The sequence below is a fragment of the Rhinoraja longicauda genome, chromosome 36 (assembly GCF_053455715.1).
Source record: "Rhinoraja longicauda isolate Sanriku21f chromosome 36, sRhiLon1.1, whole genome shotgun sequence".
Lineage (NCBI taxonomy): Eukaryota > Metazoa > Chordata > Chondrichthyes > Rajiformes > Arhynchobatidae > Rhinoraja > Rhinoraja longicauda.
The window spans coordinates 16477647-16503613 of NC_135988.1; the positions used below are offsets into that span (position 1 = coordinate 16477647).

The window sequence follows — 25967 nt, forward strand, 5'->3', positions numbered from 1 at the left end:
CCAAATTTGAGGAAGAATATTCTTGCTATTGAGGGCGTGCAGCGTAGGTTTACTAGGTTAATTCCCGGAATGGCGGGACTGTCATGAAAGACTGGAGCAACTAGGCTTGTATACACTGGAATTTAGAAGGATGAGAGGGGATCTTATCGAGACGTATAAGATTATTAAGGGGTTGGACATGTTAGAGGCAGGAAACATGTTCCCAATGTTGGGGGAGTCCAGAACCAGGGGCCACAGTTTAAGAATAAGGGGGAGGCCATTTAGAACAGATGAGGAAAAACTTTTTTAGTCAGAGAGTTGTGAATCTGTGGAATTCTCTGCCTCAGAGGGCAGTGGAGGCCAATTCTCTGAATACATTCAAGAGAGAGCTAGATAGAGCTCTTAAGGATAGCGGAGTCAGGGGGTATGGGGAGAAGGCAGGAACGGGGTACTGATTGAGAATGATCAGCCATGATCACATTGAATGGCGGTGCTGGCTCGAGGGGCCGAATGGCCTACTCCTGCACCTATTGTCTATTGTCTATTGAAACATGAGAACAAGATTTCCTTCTCTTTTCTCCATTTAGGATATTCTAGCAAATTCTGACATGAGTTGAACTGGAGGTACTCGAGGCTGCAGACACTAGAATTTTGATAAAAAGGCAAAGTGCTGGAGGAACTCAGTCAGTCAGGCAGCATCCGAGGAGCGAATAGTCACGGAAAAAGGAGGAGAACTTCTTCAATGTTATCTGTTCATTCCCTCTAAGGTATCACAAAATGCTGGAGTAACTCAGCGGGTCAGGCAGCATCTCAGAAGAGAAGGAATGGGTGACGTTTCGGGTTGAGACCCTTCTTCAGACTGTTCATTCCCTCTGCTGCTAGACCCGATGAGTTCCTCCAGCACTCTTGGATGAGTTGAACTGAGCAGGTCTAGCCACGTTTAGTGCAAGATAAAGCCAGTCAAGTCCTATCAAAGATAGTCCAAGGATCTCCAATGAGGTAGATAGTAGTTCAGTGGGTAAGAAGGAACTGAAGATGCTGGTTTGAACCGAAGATAGATACAAAAAGCTGGAGTAACTCAGCGGGTCAGGCAGCATCTCTGGCTAGAAGGAATGGATGGCATTTCGTGTTGAGACCCTTCTTCGGATAGTAGTTCAGGACTGCTCTCTGGTTGTGGTAGGATGATTCAGTTGCCTGATAACAGCTGGGAAGAAACTGTCCCTAAATCTGGAGGTGTGCATTCTCACACTTCTGTACATTTTGCCCGATGGGAGAGGGGAGAAGAGGGAGGAGTGGCCGGGGTGCGACTCGTCCTTGATGATGCTGCTGGCCTTGCCGAGGCAGCGTGAAGTGTAGATGGAGTCAATGGAAGGGAGGTTGGTTTGTGTGATGGTCTGGGCTGCTGGCCTTGCCGAGGCAGCGTGAGGTGTAGATGGAGTCATATCATATCATATCATATATCTACAGCCGGAAACAGGCCTTTTCGGCCCTCCAAGTCCGTGCCGCCCAGTGATCCCCGTACATTAACACTATCCTACACCCACTAGGGACAATTTTTACATTTACCCAGCCAATTAACCTACATACCTGTACGTCTTTGGAGTGTGGGAGGAAACCGAAGATCTCGGAGAAAACCCACGCAGGTCACGGGGAGAACGTACAAACTCCTTACAGTGCAGCACCCGTAGTCAGGATCGAACCTGAGTCTCCGGCGCTGCATTCGCTGTAAAGCAGCAACTCTACCGCTGCGCTACCGTGCCAATGGAAGGGAGATTGGTTTGTGTGATGGTCTGGGCTGCGTCCACAATTCTCTGCAATTTCTCGCGGGTCTCGGATGGAGCTGTTCCCATACCAAGCTGTGATGCATCCCGATAAAAATGCTTTCTATGGTGCATCTGTAGAAGTTGGTGAGAGTTGTTGGGGACATGCCGAACATCCTTGTTCTTTAGAAATTCAACCTCCTTTATTGTTATCTTTTGGTTAAATGCACTTTCTTTCAGCTCGTTAAGTGCTCTCTTTGCTTAAATTCATTCTCTTTTTCTCTCTAGCAGTAAACTTAAATCCAGGATTGCTTCATGAGCAGCAGACACGTGATGGGAACTCTTGGGCCACTGAGCGGCTTCAACCACGTGACGGGGGGGGGAGGGTGAGGTGACAGCGCCTCCCTGCGAAGAGAACCAGAGCAGCACGTCGAGGAGGGGAGCAGTGCGCATGCCCATGAAGACGGTTGCGCCGGGAACGCAGTGCCGGCGGGCGGACGGTGCGCAGGCGCGTTGCCGTGACCGGCAAGAGTAGTACGCATGCGTAGAAGCGCTGGGTGTCGAAGCGGCGGCCCCCGTCTGGGCAGTGCGCATGCGTACGGACGCGGACGAGAAGAGAAGGGCGGGAACTGCGCAGGCGCGGTACCGAGGCGAGCATGAATGGAGGAAAATGGCGGATCATGTGCAGGTAATAGTGATGGAGCTGAGAGCTTCGAGCGGGCTGCGTGAACCGCGAGGCCTGGGGGTGACGCCGGGGTGGCGCCGCGTCCGCAGTGGCCTCCTTTACCATCTGCAGGGCACGGATGTGCGGCCAGAGCGGCGGTGGTGGAGCAGCGAGGCCCGGGCACCGAGGGTTGCCAGGGGTAACGGGGCAGAGCTGGGCTGGGGATGGCTCCTGAGGCTCAGACAGCTGATGTAAATAAACACAGGCTGCATGGTGGCTGCCAGAGCTCCCTCGCCCTCTCCCCAGGCCTGTGCCCCGCTGTACCACCCACCATCTGTGGAGGGGGCGACTGTCTGGGGGGGTTCTAATTCATCCCTGGACCCTGGCCTGACTGCTGCTGTAGGCTCCGGCCACTGGCTGCTCCTCACACACTAATCCTAGCCGGCAAGCTGGGGCAGAGAATGGCCCAGTGCCCTCCAGTTGGCTGTGCAAAAGCACCCTGCCACTCGCAATTCAGCATCACTCTAAACTAACTTGTCTAGGCTTGGATAGATAGTGCAGAATACGATTCTTTTAGCACGTGTTGAGAGAAAACACTCCAACGTTGGCACGTGAAGGAGCTTCTATTAGCATTTTAGATATTTGTAGTTGCCTAGACTTTTTTTTGTGTTGGATTTTTCAGAATTTCCATTTGTGTCCTTAAGAGAAAAGTCACGGATTTCATCTGTATATGAATTGCTGATTTGTGGTAAAGTTGGAAGTTTCACATTGCTTCATTGCAGAGAATGGTCTTATAATAAATATGGCACACAGGGAACGGTAGACTTTGAAATAAATGGTTTGCACTTTTTGTACTTTACATGAAATAATAACAAAAGCTGTGTCCTGTTGGTGTATGCATCTCAAGAACCGGATTTCATGAAGGTAAAATTTATGCCACAGCCAAACCAAACCCAGGTTAACAGAACAATGGAAAGTTCTGCAGTTTGGGTATCCCACCCAACATCTGTTGACCTTGGAATGAGTGTGATGTAGATTTATTCTAATAACACCCGGACATACTTGAATTTACTGTTATATAGATGGTTGATTCAATCAAAGTTTTCAGGATATTGAAGGGCATGACATTGAGATGGAAACCACATTTCCAAACCAGTGGGCAGAGTCTAAAAATTATGGGCTGCCTTTAAGGAGCAAAGTCTGAGTCTGGATTTATTGCAACAAGTTTCATTCTTGTGAAAGTGAACAGAATGGAGGAAGCCCATTCATCCAAACTCCAGCAAAAGTTCAACCATCCCATACAACAAAGTGAGGACTTGTCCTGTTGGAATCTGGGTCCACGACTACTATTCTGTAGCACCGGAAAACTCAGTGTGTATATTTATATACATTATATACATATCATATATATATATATATATATATATATATATATATATATATATATATATATAACTGAGAGGGTGATAGGAATCTGGGGCTCTCTTTCACAAATATATAAAAGTAATTTTAGATCCATTTTTGAGGTTTCGAGTCATATACAGCATGGAAACAGGCCCTTCCGCCCAACCCGTCCATGCCGATCAGGTTGTCCTAGCTAAGCTAATTCCACATGCCTGTGTTTTCTCTATATCCCTCTAAACCTTCCTTATCCCTGTACCCATCCTCTGACAGCTTGTTCCATATAGCCACTACCCTCTAAGTGGAAAAAGGTGCCCCTCAGGTTTTTATTAAATCTTGTCCTTCTCACCTTAAATGTATGTGCTCATGTTTTTAATTCTGGTAATTTGTTAAAAGACACCTCTATAAGATCACCCCTCAGCGTCCTGCCCTCCAAGGAAAAAGTCCTAACCAGTCCAACATCTGCCTATAGATCAGACCCTAAAGTCCTGGCAACATAAATCACTGCCCTCTTTCCAGCTAAATGACACCCTTCCTACAGCGGGGTGACCAAATCTGAGCACAATACTCCAAGTGCGGCCTCACCATCATCTTGTCCAACTGTAACGTCCCATCCCAACTTCTATGCTCAGTACCCTGACTGATGAAGACCAATGTATCAAAAGCCTTTTTTGACCATCCTATCTACCCGTGACATCACTTTCAGGAAAGATGCACCTGCACTCCTAGATCCCTCGGCTCCACAACACTCCCCAGGACTCTACCATTCACTGTGAAGTCCTTCTGCCATGGTTTGACTTCTCAAAATACAAAGCCACACACGTACCTGCATTAAGCTCCCGATCATTCCTCAGCCCACTTGCCCAACTGATCAAGAAGCTACTATAATTTTTGAAAACTATCTTCACTATGTACGATACCACCCACTTTAGTGTAATCTGCAAGTTTACTAATCATGCTTTGTACATTTATATCCAAACCGTTGTGGAATTGGGGATGTTGGGAATATGAAGTTGGATCATGGCTCTGTCATGGTCTCATTGAATGGTGGAACAAACTCGAAGATTAAATAGTCGAGGCTTTTCCTCTGCCAACCTTTTCAATGGGCTTTTAGCTGATGAACTAGTTCTGAGGTATTGCAATGTGATGTGTCAGTTATTTTGCGCATTGTGAGTTTGAACAACAGTGAGATAAAAGACCAGATAATCTGGCTTGTTGATGTTGGTTTAGTGATAAATATGGCCGTGTATGGGGAAATTACTTTCCTTGCCCTGAATAGTATAACAAAATAACTGCAGATGCTGGTACAAATCGAAGGTATTTATTCACAAACTGCTGGAGTAACTCAGCAGGTCAGGCAGCATCTCTGGAGAGAAGGAATGGGTGACGTTTCGGGTCGAGACCCTTCTTCAGTGTGAAGAAGGGTCTCAACCCGAAACGTCACCCATTCCTTCTCTCCAGAGATGCTGCCTGACCTGCTGAGTTACTCCAGCAGTTTGTGAATAAATTCCTTGCCCTGAATATCACTGTGGGGCGTTTTAATACATACATGAGACCAAATGTTTTAGATCTTGCCCTAAAGACATTGCAGTGCTCCATCATTTCCAGGGCTGTAAATTTAGATAACGTGCTTAGTTTTTCTGACTCTGAGCCTATACTGGTACCGCACAATTTCTCAGAGGTGTGTAGAGAAACCGATTGACCTTTGAAAATACTTGATTTAAAGGAAATGTTGTGAAGACAATAAGTAGATCTAGTACAATTCTTTCAAAAATTCATTTGGATGTGAATTTCAGCCACGGGACTACCATGTGGAGGTGTTTCAATGTGGCTCAGATTGGTGGCAAATATCAAGGCACTGTGGTCTTGAATCTAAGATAGACACAAAATGCTGGAGTAACTCAGCGGGACAGGTAGCATCTCTGGAGGGAAAGAATGGCTGACGTTTCGGGTCGAGTACCTTCTTCAGACTCACCCAAAGAGTTGAAGAAAAATCCTTTTCACCCAGAGAGTGGAGAAAAACTTTTTTCACCCAGAGAGTTGTGAATCTGTGGAATTCTCTGCCACAGAAGGCAGTGGAAGCCAATTCACTGGATGTGATCAAGAGAGAGTTGGATATAGCTCTTCGGGATAACGGAATCAAGGGATATGGGCAAAAAGCAGGAACGGGGTACTGATTCTGGATGATCGGCTAGAAGGGCTGAATGGCCTACTCCTGCACCTATTTTCTATGTTTCTTGTGTCAGGCAAGTTCAACCTACACAACCAAACAGATCTACTTGTAGAATGGAGCAAACTGAGGCAAGTCAGCTCAGAAATTGGAATGTAATTTCTCATTCCTCTGTGCGTAAAGAAGTTTCTGCTGAAATCCTTGCGAATTTACTGGTAACTATTGCCGCATGTCGATTGGGTGGCTTGTGGGGTCACTTTTGCAATTTAGGCAGTAACCCTCAGATGTACATAAGGAGGATTTTGATGGACTTCGACAAGATTGACGGCTTAGAGTGACGCCGCCATTTGTAAATCTGGTATCAGCCACCCTTCTGGGCCAGAAAACTATTAAGCCCTCCTGTCGTCTGAATCTTTTAGTGAGTTGTTTTTCTGCTTAAATTTTTCAGAGGTTGCCATTCAAACAAGCTTTTGGTATTTTGCTTAAAACGTACAGGTTTTCGGGTATGATTTGGACTGCCTCCACCTCACCCCACAGTGATTAGGATTGGAGCTTACTGAAAGAATCTAGTTACCTTTGCATTGATGAGGCAAGCCTTATAAAGGTTACTAGACCAAATGGACCCGTTGGGCCCAAACCTCTCCTGCATTGGTGCAGCACCCACTCCTCATCCCCTCCCTCCCTCCCATCCTCCTCCCCCCTCTATCCTCTCCTCCTCTTCCCCTCCCTCCTCCCCCTCCCCCCCACTCTATTCCCCTCAACCCCCCTTATCCTCCCTCACCCCCTCCCTCCCTTCCTCCCTCCCTAGAAGATAGATTTAAACTTTAAAATGTGAATAACTTTTAAAATAATTTCCGATTTCAATTAAGCTTCTTCCATTAGCACCAAAGGGATGACGGTGAGTAAGGTGGGCCTAAAATTGTCGCGCTATCGTGTACCGTTTTGGCTGTAGTTCAGGAACAAACAAACAAACAAACGAGAGTTTTAGTATATAGATGACAGAATTAGTCACAGCCTGTTCACATCTCAGACCTTAACTCAAGATCTGATAGAAAACTGGTCGTTTCAAAAAATGCGCATCTGCCGTTCTGGCTAAATGGTGAACATATTTTTTAAAATGCTTTCTCTTTTACATACATTGTTATTTGCATTAGCAGGAATTAATGAAGCAATGTTGCAAAGGATGCTGGTAGCCTCCTGCAGTCTCCTGAACTTTTCCATTGGTGGAAATCTGCCACGCTCTGTCTTGAGCTAAATCAAAGAATCCTGTTGCAAGACAGTAATATGTACAAAAATGATGCACAAGAGACTGCAGATGCTGAAATGAGCAAAAAAACAAAAGAAAACAAACTTTTACGAGAGTGTTGCCAGGACTTAAGGGCCTGAGCTGCAAGGAGAGGTTGGTCAGACTTTGACATTATTCCTTGGTGTAGGAAGCTGAGGGGTCATCTCATGGATGTTTATAAAATCGTGAGGGGGATAGATAGGGTGAATACCCAGAGTAGGGGAAATCAAGAACCAGAGGACATAGGTTTAAGGTAAGGGGAGACGATTTAATAAGAACATGAGGGTCACGAGAATTATCCCAGGAATGATGCGTTAACATATGATGAGTGTTTGACGACACTGGGCCTGTACTCGCTGGAGTTTAGAAGGATGAGGGGGGACCTCATTGAAACTTACCGAATAGTGAAATGTCTGGATAGAGTGAATGTGGGGAGGATGGTTCCCCTAGTGGGAGAGTCTAGGACCAGAGGCCGTAGCCTCAGATTAAAAGGACGTGCCTTTAGGAAGGAGATGAGGAGGAGTTTCCTTAGTCAGAGAGTGGAATTCATTGCCACAGACGGTTGTGGAGGCCATCAATGGATATTTCTAAGGAGGAGATTGACAGGTTCCTCACTAGTAAAGGTGTTAGGGGTTATGGGGAGACGCCAGAAGAATGGGGTTGAGAGGGGAAGATAGATCAGCTATGATTGAATGGCAGAATTGACTTGATGGGCTGAATGGCCTAATTCTGCTCCTGTATCTTAAGAACATGTTTTTTACATAGAGGATGGTGGGTGTATGGAATGAGATGCGAGAGGACATAGTTGACGCAAGTACTATAACAACATTCAAAAGACATTTTGACTGGTTCATGGATAAGCAAGGTTTAGAGAGATATGGGTCAAATACAGACAGGTGGGATCGGCGTACATGGGGCATCTTAGTTGGTACAGACATGTTGGGCAGAATGGCCTGTTTCTGCGCTGTATGACTACGCTGGAGGAACTCAGCCGGTCAGTCAGCATCTGTGGGGGGAAATGGAAGGTTAGCAATTCAGAATGGGACTATTCTTCAGTCTGAAGACTGAAAACAATTCTCTTTTTGTGCTCAAGATTCCAGCATCTGCAGTCTCTTGTGTCCCCGATGATGAGGAGGAGACGCAGGTTGACATTGGGCTGAGTCAGGATGTCACGCAGTCTTCAGTCCAGAAGCAGTAAAATTATGACTCCGTCTGAAGAAGGGTCTCGACCCAAAACGTCACCCATTCCTTCTCTCCAGAGATGCTGCCTGTCCCGTTGAGTAACTCCGGCTTTTTGTGTCTATCTTCGGTTTCAACCAGCATCAGCAGTTCCTTTCTACAAAGTCGTAAAATTATGCTTGTTTTTAAAATTCCAGAGAAATTATTTGAATTTAAATTCCGCAGCTGCCATTGTGTGGTTCAAACTCGTCTCTCTCAACCATCCAGAACTGCGGCAGCTTACTTACCCTGTAACGTAACCATTACACTGACCTTTAGATTAGTTCAGACATGCAGTGCGGAAACAGGCCCTTCGATCCACCAAGTCCACACCGACCAGCGATCCCCATGCACTAACACCATCCCACACACACTAGGGACAATTTACACTCTTACCAAGCCAATTAGCTTACAAACCTGTACGTCTTTGGGATGTGGGAGGAAACTGGAGCACCCGGAGAAAATCCACAGCTCACGGGGAGAACGTACAAACTCCGTACCGACAGACCTTGTCCTGCAACTTCTCCCACACCGGTCAGCTTCACACTCAGATCTCTGGTGCTATAAGGCAATAGCAGCACCACTGTGCAACTCCGTAAGGCCAGAACACCAGGTACAACTCTCTTGCTCCTTATAATGTCACAGAATATTATACACCATCTGGATGTAGCTGCATTGTTACCCATCCTTCGATGCCCTTAAGAAGATGGTAGAGAGTTGCCATCTAAACTACGGAAGTCGAGTGATCCCTCGAGTATTCATGATGGAGGGGGAGGCCTCATGGTAATATCATTGGGTAGTGAATTCCAGGATATACACACAGCAATGAAAGATTGGCAATACAAATCCATGTCTGGATGGTGTGTAATCTGCAAGCCACGGGGTTCCCATGCACCTGTCTGTGCTCTTGGCAGACCTGCCTTGGGTTTCCTCTCTTCTGATCCAGTTCCCTGTAGCCCTCAATTCCCTGATGCGTCAAAATATTTACATTCTCTTATAAATATCCCAATAATCTATTAGTGTAGGAAAGAACTGCAGATGCTGGTTTAAATCGAAGGTAGACACGAAATGCTGGAGTAACTCAGCGGGACGGGCAGCATCTTTGCATAGAAGGAATGGGTGATGTTTCGGGTCGAGACCCTTCTTCAGACCTGAAGAAGGATCTCGACCCGAAACGTCATCCATTCCTTCTTCCCAGAGATGCTGCCCGTCCCGCTGAGTTACTCCAGCATTTTGTGTCTACTCCCAATAATCTAGATAATCTAATCAGGGTAGAGAATTCCAGAGATACACTACCCTCGGTTTTAAATGACCACCCCCTAATCTTATAACTATGGCCACTCATTCAAGATTCTCCCTCTAATGGATATGTCTTGACATCTGCCCTTCATGCTCCCTCAAGATCTTATGTATTTCAATAAGATAACCTCTCATTCTTCTAAACTCCAATAATATAAATCTAATTTCTGTATCCACTAATGAATCTCATGGATGCTCCCTGTGCCATGAAATCCATAAATAAGAGGAGCAAATTGTGTACAGTGTCTACTCTAACAACTGACCTTGATGATAGCAACTTTTCACTTGGTGAACCTGTTGAATGAATCACGTACAAGTACTTGTTGAGAAATTGATTTCTTAGTGCATCAATTACACAGCATTGAGAGCTTTTATGTTTAAACTGAACAAAGATTTGCTAAGTTTGTTCAGTTTTGGTCTTGGATTCAAACGTTGCAATGGATAATGGCCAATAGAATTTCTAACTTGAACAGTCTTTAAAAGTTCTACTGCAAGAATTGGACTTTTACCAATTGGAACAATTCCAAGAATTTGCAAATTGTAGGGATCCACAGGACGTAGTTTAATTTTCAAAATGATGATGGGATTGAACTGTTTTCAGATTGCATAGATGGTTTGAGAACAATCAGTTGATGGGACCATCAAACTCGTAGGTATTTAAGCAAAAAATAGTTATCTTCCCACATAAGTCACTGGGCACTACTTTGCCAAATAGTTAAAATTAAGAATATATGACTTCCTAGAGCTTCGTAATTACTTCAATCCATCAAAGAAGAATCCAGAAGGTAGAAACAAGGAACAGTACATGCTGGTTTACAAAGAGGGACACAAAATGCTCAGTCGCATTCTCAAATCATCTATGCAATCAGAAAGAATAATCCATGTGCTTTCTCAACATTGAAATCCTTTTTTTTCCCACTTTTTTTTCTTTCAACGAGAAAATTATATTCTTAGTTATATTCAGGGTGTTGTAAGCATGCACGGAGAGCAAAGATTTGATCAAAAACTAGTTTTTGTCTATCGGCATGTGTTAATCTATGGATTCACCATGCAGACGATAAAAATTCTCTTGTGATTTCCCATATATTGAGTTTCTAAACCTGATGCAGATACTGAATACAGAGCTCCTTAGCCATATATCTCATTCACAATTTAAGAACTATCATCGCTAATTTAGTCTCGTGTCTGATCTTGCATCTCCATCTTTAAACGTCATCTTTATCGGCAACATTTTTGGCGCTCGGATATTGGCATTGCTCGGCTGGTGACACTTGCATTTCAGGAGGTTTGTGTTCCAAGAAAATGGATACTATCATGATTTTGCATAACGCCAAGGTGATTCATGTGCCCATGTATCAAGAAACGCAGGTAGAAAAATAATTTTCATTGATTTCCCCCCCCTCCACCTAAATTCCACGAGATCAAGAATTATCGTGAATCTGACATTTTTAGATGGTGATTTATGAATTCTATAAGGACATAGAAACATAGAAACAGAGAAAATAGGTGCAGGAGTAGGCCATTCGGCCCTTCGAGCCTGCACCGCCATTCAATGTGATCATGGCTGATCATCCAGCTCAGTAACCTGTACCTGCCTTCTCTCCATACCCCCTGATCCCTTTAGCCACAAGGGCCACATCTAACTCCCTCCAGACAAATTCCTGTAGCCTGAGCAGCCTTAATGGGGTATTGTCTATTATCTGTTACGGACCCAAGCCATACAGCCATGCCATACAGCACCCAAACAGGCCCTTTGGTTCAACCTATCCAGGCGGAGCAAGATGCCTCATCTTCACTAGTCCCACCTGTCTGCATTTGGCCCAAACGTCTCTAATTCTTTCCTCTCCATCTACCTGTCCAAATGTTTTTTAAATGTTGTTATAGTATTATAGTATCTGCCTCAACTACCTCCTTTGGTAGCTCTTTCCATACTGTGAATAAGTTGCCGCTCAGGTTCCTATTAAATCTTTTCCCTCTCTCCTTAAACCTACGTTCTCTAGTTCTTGATTTTCCCACACTGGGTAAAAGACTCTACATTCACCCTATCTATTCTCAACATGATGTTATACACCTCTATAAGATTACCCCTCAGCTTCCTGCACTCCGAGGAATAAAGTCCTGGCCGGCCTAACCGCTCCATATAGTTCAGGGACTAGTAACTGTGTAATAGGGACTAATCCATGTAAATCTTCTCTGTTCTCTTTCCAGCTTAATTACATCCTTTCTTTGGCATGGTCTAATCAACATTTTGTTACATAACTTCCCAACTTCTTTACTCAATGCCCTGACTGATTCCTGGAATAATATCTTCGAAAGTTTCAATCCCTCTTGTCCTTTCATTAAGGTGGGAGTGCCTTAAGAAAAATGTAACTTTTGAACCTATCATTTAATTTTCTTTTTGAGATAGCATCAAAAGTTGCCAAAATTTTAGTTTAGATTTTTTTTTAGATTTAGAGATACAGCGCGGAAACAGGTCCTTCGGCCCACCGGGTCCGCGCCGCCCAGCGATCCCCGCACATGAACACTATCCTACACACACTAGGGACAATTTTTACATTTACCCAGTCAATTAACCTACATACCTGTACGTCTTTGGAGTGTGGGAGGAAACCGAAGATCTCGGAGAAAACCCACGCAGGTCACGGGGAGAACGTACAAACTCCGTACAGACAGCGCCCGTAGTCAGGTTAATGATGATACTCTGGTTAAGTGCCTTCTCAATGAAAGACATACAATGGAAGTCTTTGTCTGAAGAAGGGTCCCGACTCAAAACGTTGTCATTCCCTCCATGGCAAAGACCCACTGAGTTTCTCCAGTCGTTTTTTTTTGCACAAATTTAAGCATCTGCAGTCTCATCTCCACACAAACTGACTCACAAGTTGTTGGAGCCTGAGGTTAAATTGAATGCACGTGCTCTACTCTATAAAAGTTCCAGACCGTTAGATCCAAGCAAGGAAGGAAGGGAGGGAAGTTTCTGCAAAAATAAGGACGTAAATTATATTGAAGAAAGACACAAAAAGCTGGAGTAACTCAGCGGGACAGGCAGCATCTCAGGAGAGAAGGAATGGGTGGCCCAGTATCTGATCACTGGACCACCACACCCATTTGTTTTGCAATTTGGGGAAAGTTAACTGATAAATTCAGTCTTATAGCAAAATTCAATGCTTCTCTTCGTGGAATTTAAACTATTGTTGGATAATACTGTACTTTAAAACTGGTTCAAAGCTCCCAACGAATGCGCAAGCATGTCTATTACTCAGATAAAATGCAGATTTTATTGAAAAATTGGATTTACAAAGAGGAGTTTACAATAAAATTGTTAGACGATGTCATCCGAGAGCCTCGAAGTGTGGGGACCCAACACAGACAGTGGAGCACATAGTCACCAGTTGCCCCAAATACCGGCCACCGAATGGTGAACGAAGTCTGATTGACCTGGACGATGACATGTTGGCCCGGCTCGCCTCAACGGAGCTGCAGGTCTAAAAGACACACAACAGAAGAAGAATCCGAGAGCCAGCAACCTTTCCACAATTGGTCTCATATTGATCATGACCTAAATTGTTTGTCCCACGTGTAAACATTAGGTCTCTCAGCAAGCTAATGTAACGTAACAGTGGCATCATGATTCAGCAGATCACTGTTGGAGATTGATCCTATGTCACTACAAGAGTGCATTCTGAAACTGAAATTTCATTAACTCCTACAGAGCATGCAAAGATCTCATTACAGACATGCAGAAAGCACTGAAATCTCATTGCCTTGTGTGGCAGATACCAACCTCTCATTAAATGCAGGCATTGCACTGAAATCTTAATACAGGCTTGCCTTGCACCTCACGTTTGAACCTTGTGTGTCATGCTAAGGTGGGCAATAAGGGATGGGAAATGAATGTTACCCTGCCAATAATGTCTGCAACACCAAAACAAAAAAAACTTGCAACGCAATGTTCACTCGATGTTCCAAAGCAATTGGCAATCAGTAAATTCCATTTTTGCGTTGTTTAGGCAAACGTTGCAGCCAAATTGCACGCCGGTTTACAAGAAATAAGTGTTCAATCAGCCTATCTGTATACAGCAGCGTTTGATGAGAGAGAACTAAATTCTGCCACGCCGATGGGTGAACTCTCCTTCAGAGCTGAAGGAATGATCGTTGCAATTATCTGTCCATTGAGGACATTTGTTTATTACATCATCCAAACTTCCAACTGCAGAACTTGGGGGGTTTTTTCCCCGCCCTACACACTCCAAAAAAGTCTCAGTATTGCACCCTGTCCGCCTGGGCCTACGCGATCGCCCGGTTACTAAACACTTTAACTCCCCCTCCCATTCCCATACTGACCTTTCTGTCCTGAGCCTCCTCCACTGTCACAGTGAGGCCAAACACAAATTGGTGGAACAGAACCTTATATTTCGTTTGGGCAGTTTCCGACCCAGCAGAATTAATATTGATTTCTCTAACTTCAAGTGACCCTTGCTTTCCCTGTCTCTCCATCCCTCCCCACCCTAGTTCTTCTATTAGTTTCACTGTCCTCCTGATTAATTTCACTGTTTGAATGCCTTCGTTGTCACCTTCCCCTCAGCCAACAATTGTACATTTCCTTGATAATCGTCTGATCTGTCCTTTTCACACCTTACATGGTCTTTGTACCCTTACATATCTGTAGTTTTCCTCTCCCCCTGGCTCTCAGTCTGAAGAAGGGTCTCAACTAAAAACTTCACCTATTCCTTCTTTGCAGAGATGCTGCCTGTCCCACTAAGTTCCTACAGTATTTTGTGTCTACGATGTAAACCAGCATCTGCAGTTTCTTTCTACACGGGTTGTCTTGGGTCTGGCTTGACTGCCGATAGATCCAAGGTAGAAAAATGGTAAAGGTTACCAGTATTTGGGCAAATTCCTGACCAAGAGGTGGCTCAGATACTAAAACATGCCTTTGGGTCGCTCTTACCTGAGGTTTAATAAAGTGGAGATAATTGGAGGTAATTAATGCACACTGCGAGCTCTTCCATAATTTATTTTGTATCAGCGGAGCAAATTAGTGCTGGCACAGAAAATACAAGCTCTTTTCTGATCATGTGCAGCAATCTAGCACATTTCATATAAATCCTAGCATTCCTAGCACATTTCATACATCGAAGATAAACACAAAATGCTGGAGTAACTCAGCGGTCAGGCAGCATCTCGGAAGAGAAGGAATGGGTGACGTTTCGGGTCGAGACCCTTCTTCAGTCTGAAGAAGGATCTCGACCCGAAACGTCACCCATTCCTTCTCTCTCTCGAGATGCTGCCTGACCCGCTGGGTTACTCCAGCATTTTGTGTCTACCTTCGATTTAAACCAGCATCTGCAGTTTTGTTTTTTCCCCTAGCCTAATCATGGTTACAGTTTACATTGTCCTTAAGTAACCATCATGTTTATTGTTGCAGAGTTTAGCCCAGCTAGAGATACTTTGTAAACAGCTGTATGAAACCACTGAGACATCTACACGACTACAGGCAGAGAAGGCCCTGGTTGAATTCACCAACAGCCCGGACTGCCTGAGTAAATGCCAACTACTCCTAGAGAGAGGAAGTGTAAGTATCATTGACGCTTGACTACATATTCGAGCAGTTTTCGAGATAGTTCGAGATAGTTTAAATAGTATTCATAATACAAAATAACGTGTTTTGTGAAAAGATCGTTCACTCAACCTTGTTTATTCATGAGTACTTTAGTCGTGGACTCTCCTTCCTATACTAAATCTCTCTCTCTATATATATATATATATATACACACACGTCTTAATTGATGAGAATTAAAAATTTTCCTTGTGTTATCACCTTTCTTGGTTGGCATTGATCTGGAGAACATCTCGGGAGAACATAGGTGATATTTTGGGTCGAGACCTTCGTCTGACTGATTGCAGGTGGGGAGGAGCTGGAAAAGGTTTTCCAGCTTTCTTCGAGTTAAGTCTTTTACAAAAATAGCAGCAGTATTTCATACATTGGTAGTTCATTGACAATAATGTAAAGCATTTCTAAGAAATGGCTCTTTTCAAAGAAGAAATCTTTCTGAAATCGTCCTCTCGTTGTTTTCCAGTCATCGTATTCACAGTTGCTGGCAGCAACCTGCCTTACAAAGCTTGTCTCGCGAACAAATACCCCTTTGCCTTTAGAACAACGTACGGACATACGTAAGTAAAGAATGTCACTGTATTTTATTTTACTTAAGATGAAATCATACGATCTGTTCAAAATATTCCACGTGAGATAAGGATGGTTTTCTGCAGATCGTGGTAATTTCCACATATTTATTTTCTTCAGCGATACCTTACTGATGAGCTCTCGCTGCTAATTCATGGATTCCAGGGATCATTTTAAAGTACTGGCAGATTTTTAGGTCCAGGGCATTCTGTGAAAATACTGCAAAATGCGTTGCTAAGGGGGGGCTGGGCTCCAGGCAGTAGTTTCTGTCAGGTGAGAAGTTACATAATGGTTTGGTAAGTCTGTCATGCCATATTTGTTTAATATGGCACAGAACCAATTTCTTGCTAATTTCCCTTGGGGAGATTTATTTCACAAAATGCTGGAGTAACTCAGCAGGTCAGGCAGCATCTCAGGAGAGAAGGAATGGGTGACATTTCGGGTCGAGACCCTTCTTCAGACTGATGTCGGGGGTGGGACAAAGGAAGGATATAGGTGGAGACAGGAAGATAGAGGGAGAACTGGGAAGGGGAGGGGAAGAGAGGGACAGAGGAACTATCTAAAGTTGGAGAAGTCAATGTTCATACCGCTGGGCTGCAAGCTGCCCAAGCGAAATATGAGGTGCTGTTCCTCCAATTTCCGGTGGGCCTCACTATGGCACTGGAGGAGGCCCATGATAGAAAGGTCAGACTGGGAGTGGGAGGGGGAGTTGAAGTGGGAGCCACCAGGAGATCAGGTTGGTTAAGGCGGACTGCTCAGCCACCGGGAGATCAGGTTGGTTAAGACGGACTGAATCTCCCTTGGGGAGATTGTTTTTTTTATCTTCAAAAGTTGAGGAGAGAGTTGGTGAGTGGACATTTTGAGAGGAGAGACGGCATTTTTGAAAAATTGGCAGGAGAGAAGGCTGTGTTTTGATTGAAAGAATTTGACGTATTGTGCGCAGCACTGTGCTCTGCTTTGGAAAGCATGCCTTTAAGCTGGAATGGGTGTAGAAAACCTTCACCAGGATGCAACCTCGTCTCGAGGGCTTGAGTTATGAGGAAAGGTTGGACCCTTTCCTCAAGTCAAGTTTATTTGTCACATATCCTGGGATGGCAGGACTTTCATATGAAGAAAGACTGGATAGACTCGCTGGAATTTAGAAGATTGAGGGGGGATCTTATAGTAACTTACAAAATTCTTAAGGGGTTGGACAGGCTAGTTGCAGGAAGATTGTTCCCGATGTTGGGGAAGTCCAGAACAAGGGGTCACAGTTTAAGGATAAGAGGGAAGTCTTTTAGGACCGAGATGAGAAAGTTTTTTTTCACACAGAGAGTGGTGCATCTGTGGAATTCTCTGCCACAGAAGGTAGTTGAGGCCAGTTCATTGGCTATATTTAAGAGGGAGTTAGATGTGGCCCTTGTTGCTAAAGGGATCAGGGGATATGGAGAGAAGGCAGGTACAGGATACTGAGTTGGATGATCCGCCATGATCATATTGAATGGCGGTGCAGGCTCGAAGGGCCAAATGGCCTACTCCTGCACCTATTTTCTATGTTTCTATACACATACAAGATGTGCAGTGAAATGAAAGGTTTGGACAGGCTTGGACCTTTTTCCCCATGGAGCACAGGAGGCTGAGAGATTACCTACATAGAGGGGCATAGGTAAGGAAGAGGGGCACTCCCTTTCCCAGGTTAACAATGTCTAAAACGTGAGACGATACGTTTAAGGTGAGAGAGGAAAGAGTTGAAAGAGACCTGAAGGGAAACTTTTTCACACAGAGGGTGTGAACGATCTGCCAGAGGAAGCGGTGGAGGTAGGTACAATTACAATGTTCAAAAGACATTTGGAGAGATATGTAGATAGAGAAGATCCAGAGAGATATGGACCAAACACAGGCAGATGGAACTAGCTCAAATAGACATTTTGGCCTGCAAGGATGTGTTGAACCGATGAGCCTGTTTCCATGCTTATAACTTTGCTCCCATTTGCCCTTCTAATTTATTTTAAAGTACTCTCCAATGCTGTATATACTCCCCTGTTTTTATTTCTCCATTGCTGCAATTGCTTTTTATTTTGTTCATCCAAATCTTGATATAATTTGTCATCCAAGATTCCTATTACTCTTGTATTTATGTGATCTATCTACCCCTCTTCTGCTGACTGTTATTAAGCCTGCAGTTATGGTTGCCAACTTCCTCACTCCCAAATACGGGACAAGGTGACGTCACCGTCCCACGCCCCACGTGACCTCACCCAGCCAGCGGCCACGTGCTTCCGCTCCACCAATGGCGGCCGCCATTGGTGGAGCGGGAGCACGTAGCCGCTGGCTGGATGAAGTCACATGGGGCCCAGGGCGGTGACGTTACCCCTTGTCCCTTCTTTGGGAGTGAGACAGTTGGCAACCCTACTAATACGGGACAAGGGCAGTCTCATACGGGACAAACCAATTTAGCCCAAAATACGGGATGTCCCGGCTAATACGGGACAGTTGACAACCCTACCTGCAGTATAACCCCAGTGACTTGATGGCCTCCATTTTGTCCCTCAACTCTACCAAAACTCTGGCCTCATTTGAGAACCTTCCAGGATACCCTCCCTCCAGTATAATGGGCACCTTGATCAATTAGCAGTGTCACCCCTTTCACATCAACCTTGTCACGCCTGAAAATTCTACACCTTGGAATGTTGCCATGCCAGTTCTGACGTCCTATCAAACATGTCTGTGTGATGGCACAATATCATCAGCCTTGTGCTGATAAATGTTTGGAGTTCACCAGCCCCTATTGTAAAATGCTGGAGTAACTCAGCAGGTCAGGCAGGGCCATAGTGAGGCCCACCGGAAATTGGAGGAGCAGCACCTCACATTTCCCTTGGGCAGCTTGCAGCCCAGCGGTACGAACATTGACTTCTCCAACTTTAGATTGTTCCTCTGTCCCTCTCTTCCCCCCCTCCCCCCTCTCCCACTTCCCAGTTCTCCCTCTAACTTCCTGTCTCCACCATTGTCCCACCCCCCTGACATCAGTCTGAAGAAGGGTCTCGACCCGAAACATTACCCATTCCTTCTCTCCTGAGATGCTGCCTGACCCGCTGAGTTACTCCAGCATTTTGTGAATAAATACCTTCGATTTGTACCAGCATCTGCAGTTATTTTCTTACAGCCTCTATTGTAATGTCGTTCACTTCAAATAAGATATATTATTCAACGGTTTGGGTAAGAAAACAACTGTCCAGCGAAGAATAAAGTATAGTTGGGGCCAATCCGCTGCTCTAGACTTTCCAGGTGAGACAGAGGTTCATCTGCATCTCCTCCAACCTCATCTATTGTATCCGCTGCTCTAGAACTTTCCAGGTGAGACGGAGGTTCACCTGCACCTCCTCCAACCTCATCTATTGTATCCGCTGCTCTAGATGTCAACTTCTTTACATTGGCAAAACCAAACGCAGGCTCGGCGATCGTTTTGCTCAGCTCCTTCGCTCAGTCCACCTTAACCAACCTGATCTCCCAGTGGCTGAGGACTTCAACTCCCCCTCCGACTCCCAGTCTGACTTTTCTGTCATGGGCCTCCTCCAGTGCCATAGTGAGGCCCACCGGAAATTGGAGGAACAGCACCTCATATTTTGCTTGGGCAGCTTGCAGCTCAGCAGTATGAACATTGACTTCTCCAACTTTAAATAGTTCCTCTGTCCCTCTCTTCCCCTCCCCCTTCCCAGTTCACCCTCTATCTTCCTGTCTCCACCTATATCCTTCCTTTGTCCCGCCCCCCCTGACATCCGTCTGAAGAAGGGTCTCGAACCCGAAACGTCACCCATTCCTTCTCTCCTGAGATGCTGCCTGACCTGCTGAGTTACTCCAGCATTTTGTGAATAAATTATTCAACGGTTTAGTCGGCAGTATTTTTTGTTTAGTTTTGACTGTCAGAAACAGTGCAATAATCTAGTTTGAAGTTCCATTGTAAAACTTTGGAAACACTTCTGTAACAGTATTGTCATTGTTCAGATGAGCCATTAAATTGAGACCCCTTCTGCTTTCTTTGTAGAGTTCTCTATTGTGCCTATTGAAGATTTAGTGTACGTTTTTATTGTTAGCCAAGAAATGTGGTCATGACATTTGATTGTGTCCATAATGTCTCCCATATTTCAATGGTAATCATGCAATAAGGTGGAGAAAAAAGTACTTCACTGACTGTAAGGTGATTTGGGATATTCTCAGGTTTGGACAGGCTCCCTGAAGTTTGTACTTTCACGTCAATACTAAATGCTGCAGGCAGCAACTTGGGGGGGAAAACAGTCAATGTTTCATTCCAAGGACCCTTTATCAGAAAATTGAGATAATGAGTGCGTGCTTTAATTTGGAGAGAGGGAAGGAAGGGTGGGGAGAACAGAGGGACTGTCTGGTAGATTGCAAATTAGGCAACAATTCACCTGCACTTTGTTTTTAATGCTTTGTTTATGAAATTCAGAATTCAGAATACAGTCTCTGTGATGGAGAAACCAAACGCAGGTTGACTGAGTGTTTATACTGAACACCTCTGTTCATTTCACAAATGTGACCCTGAGTTTCCTGTCACTCTAGTTCCTGTCTCCCTTTGACCTCTCTGCCTTCCACCTCCTACATTGCTCCAATTATGCTTAAAGTTATCTCGGAACAGCCAGCCTCTCATCTTCCATCTGGGCCTGTTGGCGACCTTAAGAACATAATAAACAATTTCAGAAAACCATCCTCCACTGTTGTGGCTCTCGGTTTTAATTATTTTCCTTTTTTTTTATCTCTTCTGTCCTTAGTTACCAATTTTTACAGCTGCGACTTGACGACTTTGGTCTGTACTCTAATGCAGACAGCTGTTTAGTTTAGAGATACAGCACAGAAACAGGCCCTTCGGCTCACTGAGTCCGCACCGACCAGCGATCCCCGCACATTAACACTATCTGACACACACCATGGACAATTTACACATACACCAAGCCAATGAACCTACATACATGCATGTCTTTGGAGTGTGGGAGGAAAGTGAAGATCTCAGAGAAAACTCATGCGGTCACGGGGAGAACGTACAAACTCCGTATTGACAGCACTCCGGATCAAACCCAGGTCTCCGGGATGGAACCCGGGTCTCCGGCGCTGCAAGCGCTGTAAGGCAGCAACTCTACCGCTGCGTCACCGTAGCGGCCCTCTACCATGTTCATTCTGCACTTGTGTTCAGTTCTGGTGAAGGGTCTTTGACCTGAAATATTGTCTCTGTTTTGTTCCATGAGTTCCAATTTTCTATTTTTGTTTCAATTTCTAGCAACTGCAGGGTTTTTTTGTTCCCCGGGTCTATCATTAAATTGGATGATAAAAGCCCCAATGGTTTTCATGTATGGTGCATAATTTAATTTATTTTCACTTTCTTTTTTTGGCCTTAGGAAACTATGTCTTGAATTACTTGGCGACCAGACCAAAACTAGCGAGCTTTGTAACGCAAGCACTCATCCAACTCTTTGCCCGAATCACCAAACTGGGCTGGTTTGATTGCCAGAAGGAGGAGTATGTGTTTAGGAATGTCATTGCCGATGTCACAAGATTTTTGCAGGTAGGGGTTGCCACAGTTAAGCATCATTATTGGGAATGTACTCTGTCTTCAGAAATTGACAGTAGCCAAATTTGTTGTCTCTTCATCATTTCTTATGGTGATCAAACTCTGCACAAAGTAAAGTCACTTGATTCAGAGTTAGCGTAAGAGGCTATGTAGACTCTATATAGATTCCTGGTTCAGTTTCTAAGATGTGGGAAGGAACTGCAGATGCTGGTTTAAACCGAAGATAGACACAAAAAGCTGGTAGACACAAAATGCCGGAGTAACTCAGCGGGTCAGGCAGCATCTCAGGAGAGAAGGGATGGGTGACGTTTCGGGTCGAGACATTTCTTCAGTCCTTCTCTCCAGAGATGCTGTCTGATCCGCTGTTACTCCAGCTTTTTGTGTCCAACTTTGGTTTAAACCAGCATCTGCGGTTCCTTCCTACATCTTAGAAACGGAACCAGGAATCTACACCTTAGAAACGAACCAGGTTGGATCAATACCTGGATCGTTGGAGCTGTGAGACTCAGTTTATCACAGTGTCATTGTGTTTGATGAAATGATTCAATTTTTGAGACCAAATGACCAGGAAATCCAGTCTGGGGGGCAGAAGGGTCTCAATAGACAATAGGTGCAGGAGGAGGCCATTCGGCCCTTCGAGCCAGCACCGCCATTCAATGTGATCATGGCTGATCATTCTCAATCAGTACCCCGTTCCTGCCTTCTCCCCATACCCCCTGACTCCGCTATCCTTAAGAGCTCTATCTAGCTCTCTCTTGAATGCATTCAGAGAATTGGCCTCCACTGCCTTCTGAGGCAGTGGAGGCCTCGACCCGAAACGTCGCCCATTCCTTCTCTCCTGAGATGCTGCCTGACCTGCTGAGTTACTCCAGCATTTTGCGGATAAATACCCATGAAATCCAGTCTGATCTTTTGCAACATGCTTATGTCCTGCAGAGCAAAATTCTCCCCTCTGCTGCTCAGCATATGTTTTTGAAGGGGGCAGAGGTGTTGGATTCATGAGGCTTAAATGTCATGGATAAATTGTTAATAATTATGACTAAGTTGCTTCAGGGAAAACAGGAGGAGAAAGTAAACAATGTTGTTTCTGTGCTTCTCCATAGGACAGTGTTGAGCACTGTATTATAGGAGTAATGATTCTTTCCCAGTTAACGAATGAAATAAACCAGGTAAGTGCCAAGTTCTAATTTGTTTCATTGGGTTGTTTAAATTAATACTGACTAGCTAATTAATTTATTGCATCGTATGGGAGGCACATTCCCAATCTCGTTGTACCCCTGTACAATGACAATAAAGATATATTGTATTGTATTGTTGTATTGAGGGACCTTCAATGTCCTCTCTCCTCATTAAATTCCATTTCCCTCTTCCATCCTGTTTGAATGTTTTATTGTCTTGTTCTACTTGCAGCAGATTTTGTGAGGCAGAATCATTTTATTTAAATAGCAGTAACATTTCTACTTGCAGTCATGGCGGCACTTTTCCAAGCTTACTTCCGTGACTTGGTGGACTGTTCCCATTGCTGGGCTAGCTGGATCTGTATAATCCCTGAGGCGCAGGTGTACTATGGTTTCGGTGCAGGATCACGCTTATGTTCTTCCTGTGGTGTGATACGGGCTCTTTTATGTTAATTTTTGCCATATTTGTTTTTAATTCCTTGCCTTTTGAGGCAAAACTGAGCCACAAGTTGACCTTGGATGTGGAAGACAATTTGGTAGCGTGGTTTCCAGTGAGACATTATGTGCAGTGAATTCATTGGGACTTTGTTGTCTTTTCTTGCGGGAGGAATAGATCGGGCTTGAGCCAAGTAGTTTACTACCTCCACATTATTTCATCAACTTTAGCTGAAATTTGCCAATGATTGCAGGAGCGATGGAATTAGTTCCTTACTGAAACTTCTATTCAGTAATAGAATTATAAAGATGAATTGCAGTTCAACCCTGCATTTTCCTGCAGTCTTGGACAAAACAGTTGCTATACCGGCTGTTGTACATCCCGATGGGAGTCATTTGAGACATGTGAATTTCCCGAGTTTCTATGGACGTAGAGGCATTGTGTGCTTTCAAGATAGTCAAGATATTTCAAGACAGTCTGAGAAAGGGTCTTGATCCGAAACGTCACCCATTCCTTCTCTCCTGAGATGCTGCCTGACCTGCTGAGTTACTCCGGCATTTTGTGAAGTAAATACCTTCAAGATAGTCAAGATTGTTTAATTGTCACATGTACCGAAAAGGGAACAGTCGAATTATTGCTGCACCACAACAGGTCTGTAAGCACAGTCCTTGAAAGATAACTTGATAAGCAAACAAAAAAAAGTTCAATACATTTTTTTAAACTCAATATTAGTTCAAAACAAAACAAAAGCTCGGTCCATAGTGCACCCAGGACAGTTCATCGTGCATAGTTAAGTTGGTGTTTGTAGTGTTCAATAGCCTACAATGGTGTTCTTGGCCATAGTGGAATTCTCTGCCTCAGAAGGCAGTGGAGGCCAATTCTCTGAATGCATTCAAGAGCGAGCTAGATAGAGCTTTTAAGGGTAGCGGAGTCAGGGGGTATGGGTAGAAGCCAGGAACGGGGTACTGATTGAGAATGATCAGTCATGATCACATTGAATGGCGGTGCTGGCTCGAAGGGCCGAATGGCCTCCTCCTGCACCTATTGTCTATTGTCCATGTGATTGGACAAGCATATATTGTCGGTGATATTTACACCTAGGAACTTAGCTCCTGACCATCTCCCCTTCAGCACCATCGATGTGGACTGGAACCCTGTACGCCACACTGCCTTTTGGTCGATGATCAGCACCTTCATTGTGCTGACATTGAGGGGGTCGTTATTGCCTTGACAAGTTGCTGCTAAGCTCGCTATCTCCTTCCTGCACTCTGTCTTGTTGTTCCAGATCCGGCCTACAACAATGGTGTCATCTGTAAACTTATAGATAGAGTTAGAGCAGAATTAGTCTGCACTGGTGTGAGTGTATAGGGAGTACAACAAGGAGCTGGGAATGCATTCTTACGAAGCACTGGCATTGAGAATTATCGTGGAGAAGTTTTATCACCTGCCCCACCCTGGTTGTGGTCTATGGGTCAGGAAGTCTAGGAGCAGAGGGGGATGCTAAATCCTGAATCCAGGATCAGTCTGAAGAAGGGTCTCGGCCCGAAACGTCACCCATTCCTTCTCACCAGAGATGCTGCCTGACCCGCTGAGTTACTCCTGCATCTTGTGTCTACCCTGAATCCAGGAGATGGAGATGAATGAGTTTGGTTAGATTAGTCCAACATAATGACTCTCAGGTGACCTGCTTTGCCTTCAGGGTGTGCTATTGAGGATCGTACTGTAGTCAACGAATGGTTACCCTGTGTCAACTGTCTGGTTGTACAATTGTCAATGAGATCTGTGCGTCTGCGAAAGGTCAGTGAGGAAGGAACCTGCACTGTTTTAACGTGTAACAAGTTATGTTTGCAAAGTGTAGCAATGTACTGAAGTAGTTGCAATGTATCAAAAGGAACTGCAGATGCTGGTTTATGATAGACACAAAGCGCTGGAGTAACTCAGAGGATCAGGCAGCACCTCTGGAGAAAATGGATAGGTGACATTTTGGGTTGGGACCCTTCTTCAGATTGGTTGTAGTAGGGAGAGTGGTGGTGGGTGGGGGGAGGGGGGGGGGTGGGTGGGGGGACTGGAAGCGAAGAAAAAAACCCAGGACAAATCGGGGCCGGCAACAGTTTACCTCAGGCAGGGTAGGTTCCCTGAGAAGCTGACTGCTGGCTCGAGACAGGTGAGAGCCCAAGTGAGATACATGGTTGCAGGCTGTCGAACTAGTTAACCAAACAGTGTAGAGAAACGAAAACAGGAAAATAGCCAAAAATGTGATCGAGGTGGTTCTTAAAGGCTATCTTAGAGGAAAGATCGAGTTGAAGGGCGGGTCCTTCCTGGCAGCACCATGCACAGATGCCATTAGCAGAGTAAAACGAAACACAGGACTACACACGGCCAGAATTGGAGGAGCACAGTTTAGTTTAGACATGCAGCGCGGAAACAGGCCCCTCAGCCCACCAAGTCCGCACCAACCAGCGACCCCCGCACATTAACGCTATCCTACACACACTAGGGACAATTTACACTTATACCAAGCCAATTAACCTGCAAACCTGTACGTCTTTGGAGTGTGGGAGGAAACCGAAGATCTCGGAGAAAACCCACGCGGTCACGGGGAGAACGTACAAACTCACTACAGACAGCCCCCTTGGTCAGGATCGAACCTGGGTCTACGGTGCTGCAAGCGCTGTAAGGCAGCAACTCTACCGCAGCGCCACCGCTGTTATACAGGAAGCTTGTGTAGGAAGGAACTGCAGATGCTGGTTTACACTGTCTGAAGAAAGGTCTCGACCCAAAACGTCACCTATCCCTTCTCTCCAGAGATGCTGCCTGTCCCGCTGAGTGACTCCAG

The 25967-nt window shown here is 44.9% G+C and overlaps 1 protein-coding gene across 1 annotated transcript in view; it reads left to right on the forward strand.

Moving 5' to 3' along the window:
* Nucleotides 1-2387: 2387 nt before the first annotated feature.
* xpo7 (exportin 7) overlaps nt 2388-25967 on the forward strand; it is a 70670-nt gene continuing 47090 nt past the window's right edge. The window contains exons 1-5 of the mRNA XM_078429131.1: nt 2388-2427; nt 15202-15348; nt 15854-15947; nt 21345-21511; nt 22621-22686. Of these exons, the coding sequence (XP_078285257.1) occupies nt 2410-2427; nt 15202-15348; nt 15854-15947; nt 21345-21511; nt 22621-22686 (492 nt within the window). The 5' untranslated portion in view covers nt 2388-2409. The remainder of the gene's footprint in view (nt 2428-15201; nt 15349-15853; nt 15948-21344; nt 21512-22620; nt 22687-25967) is intronic.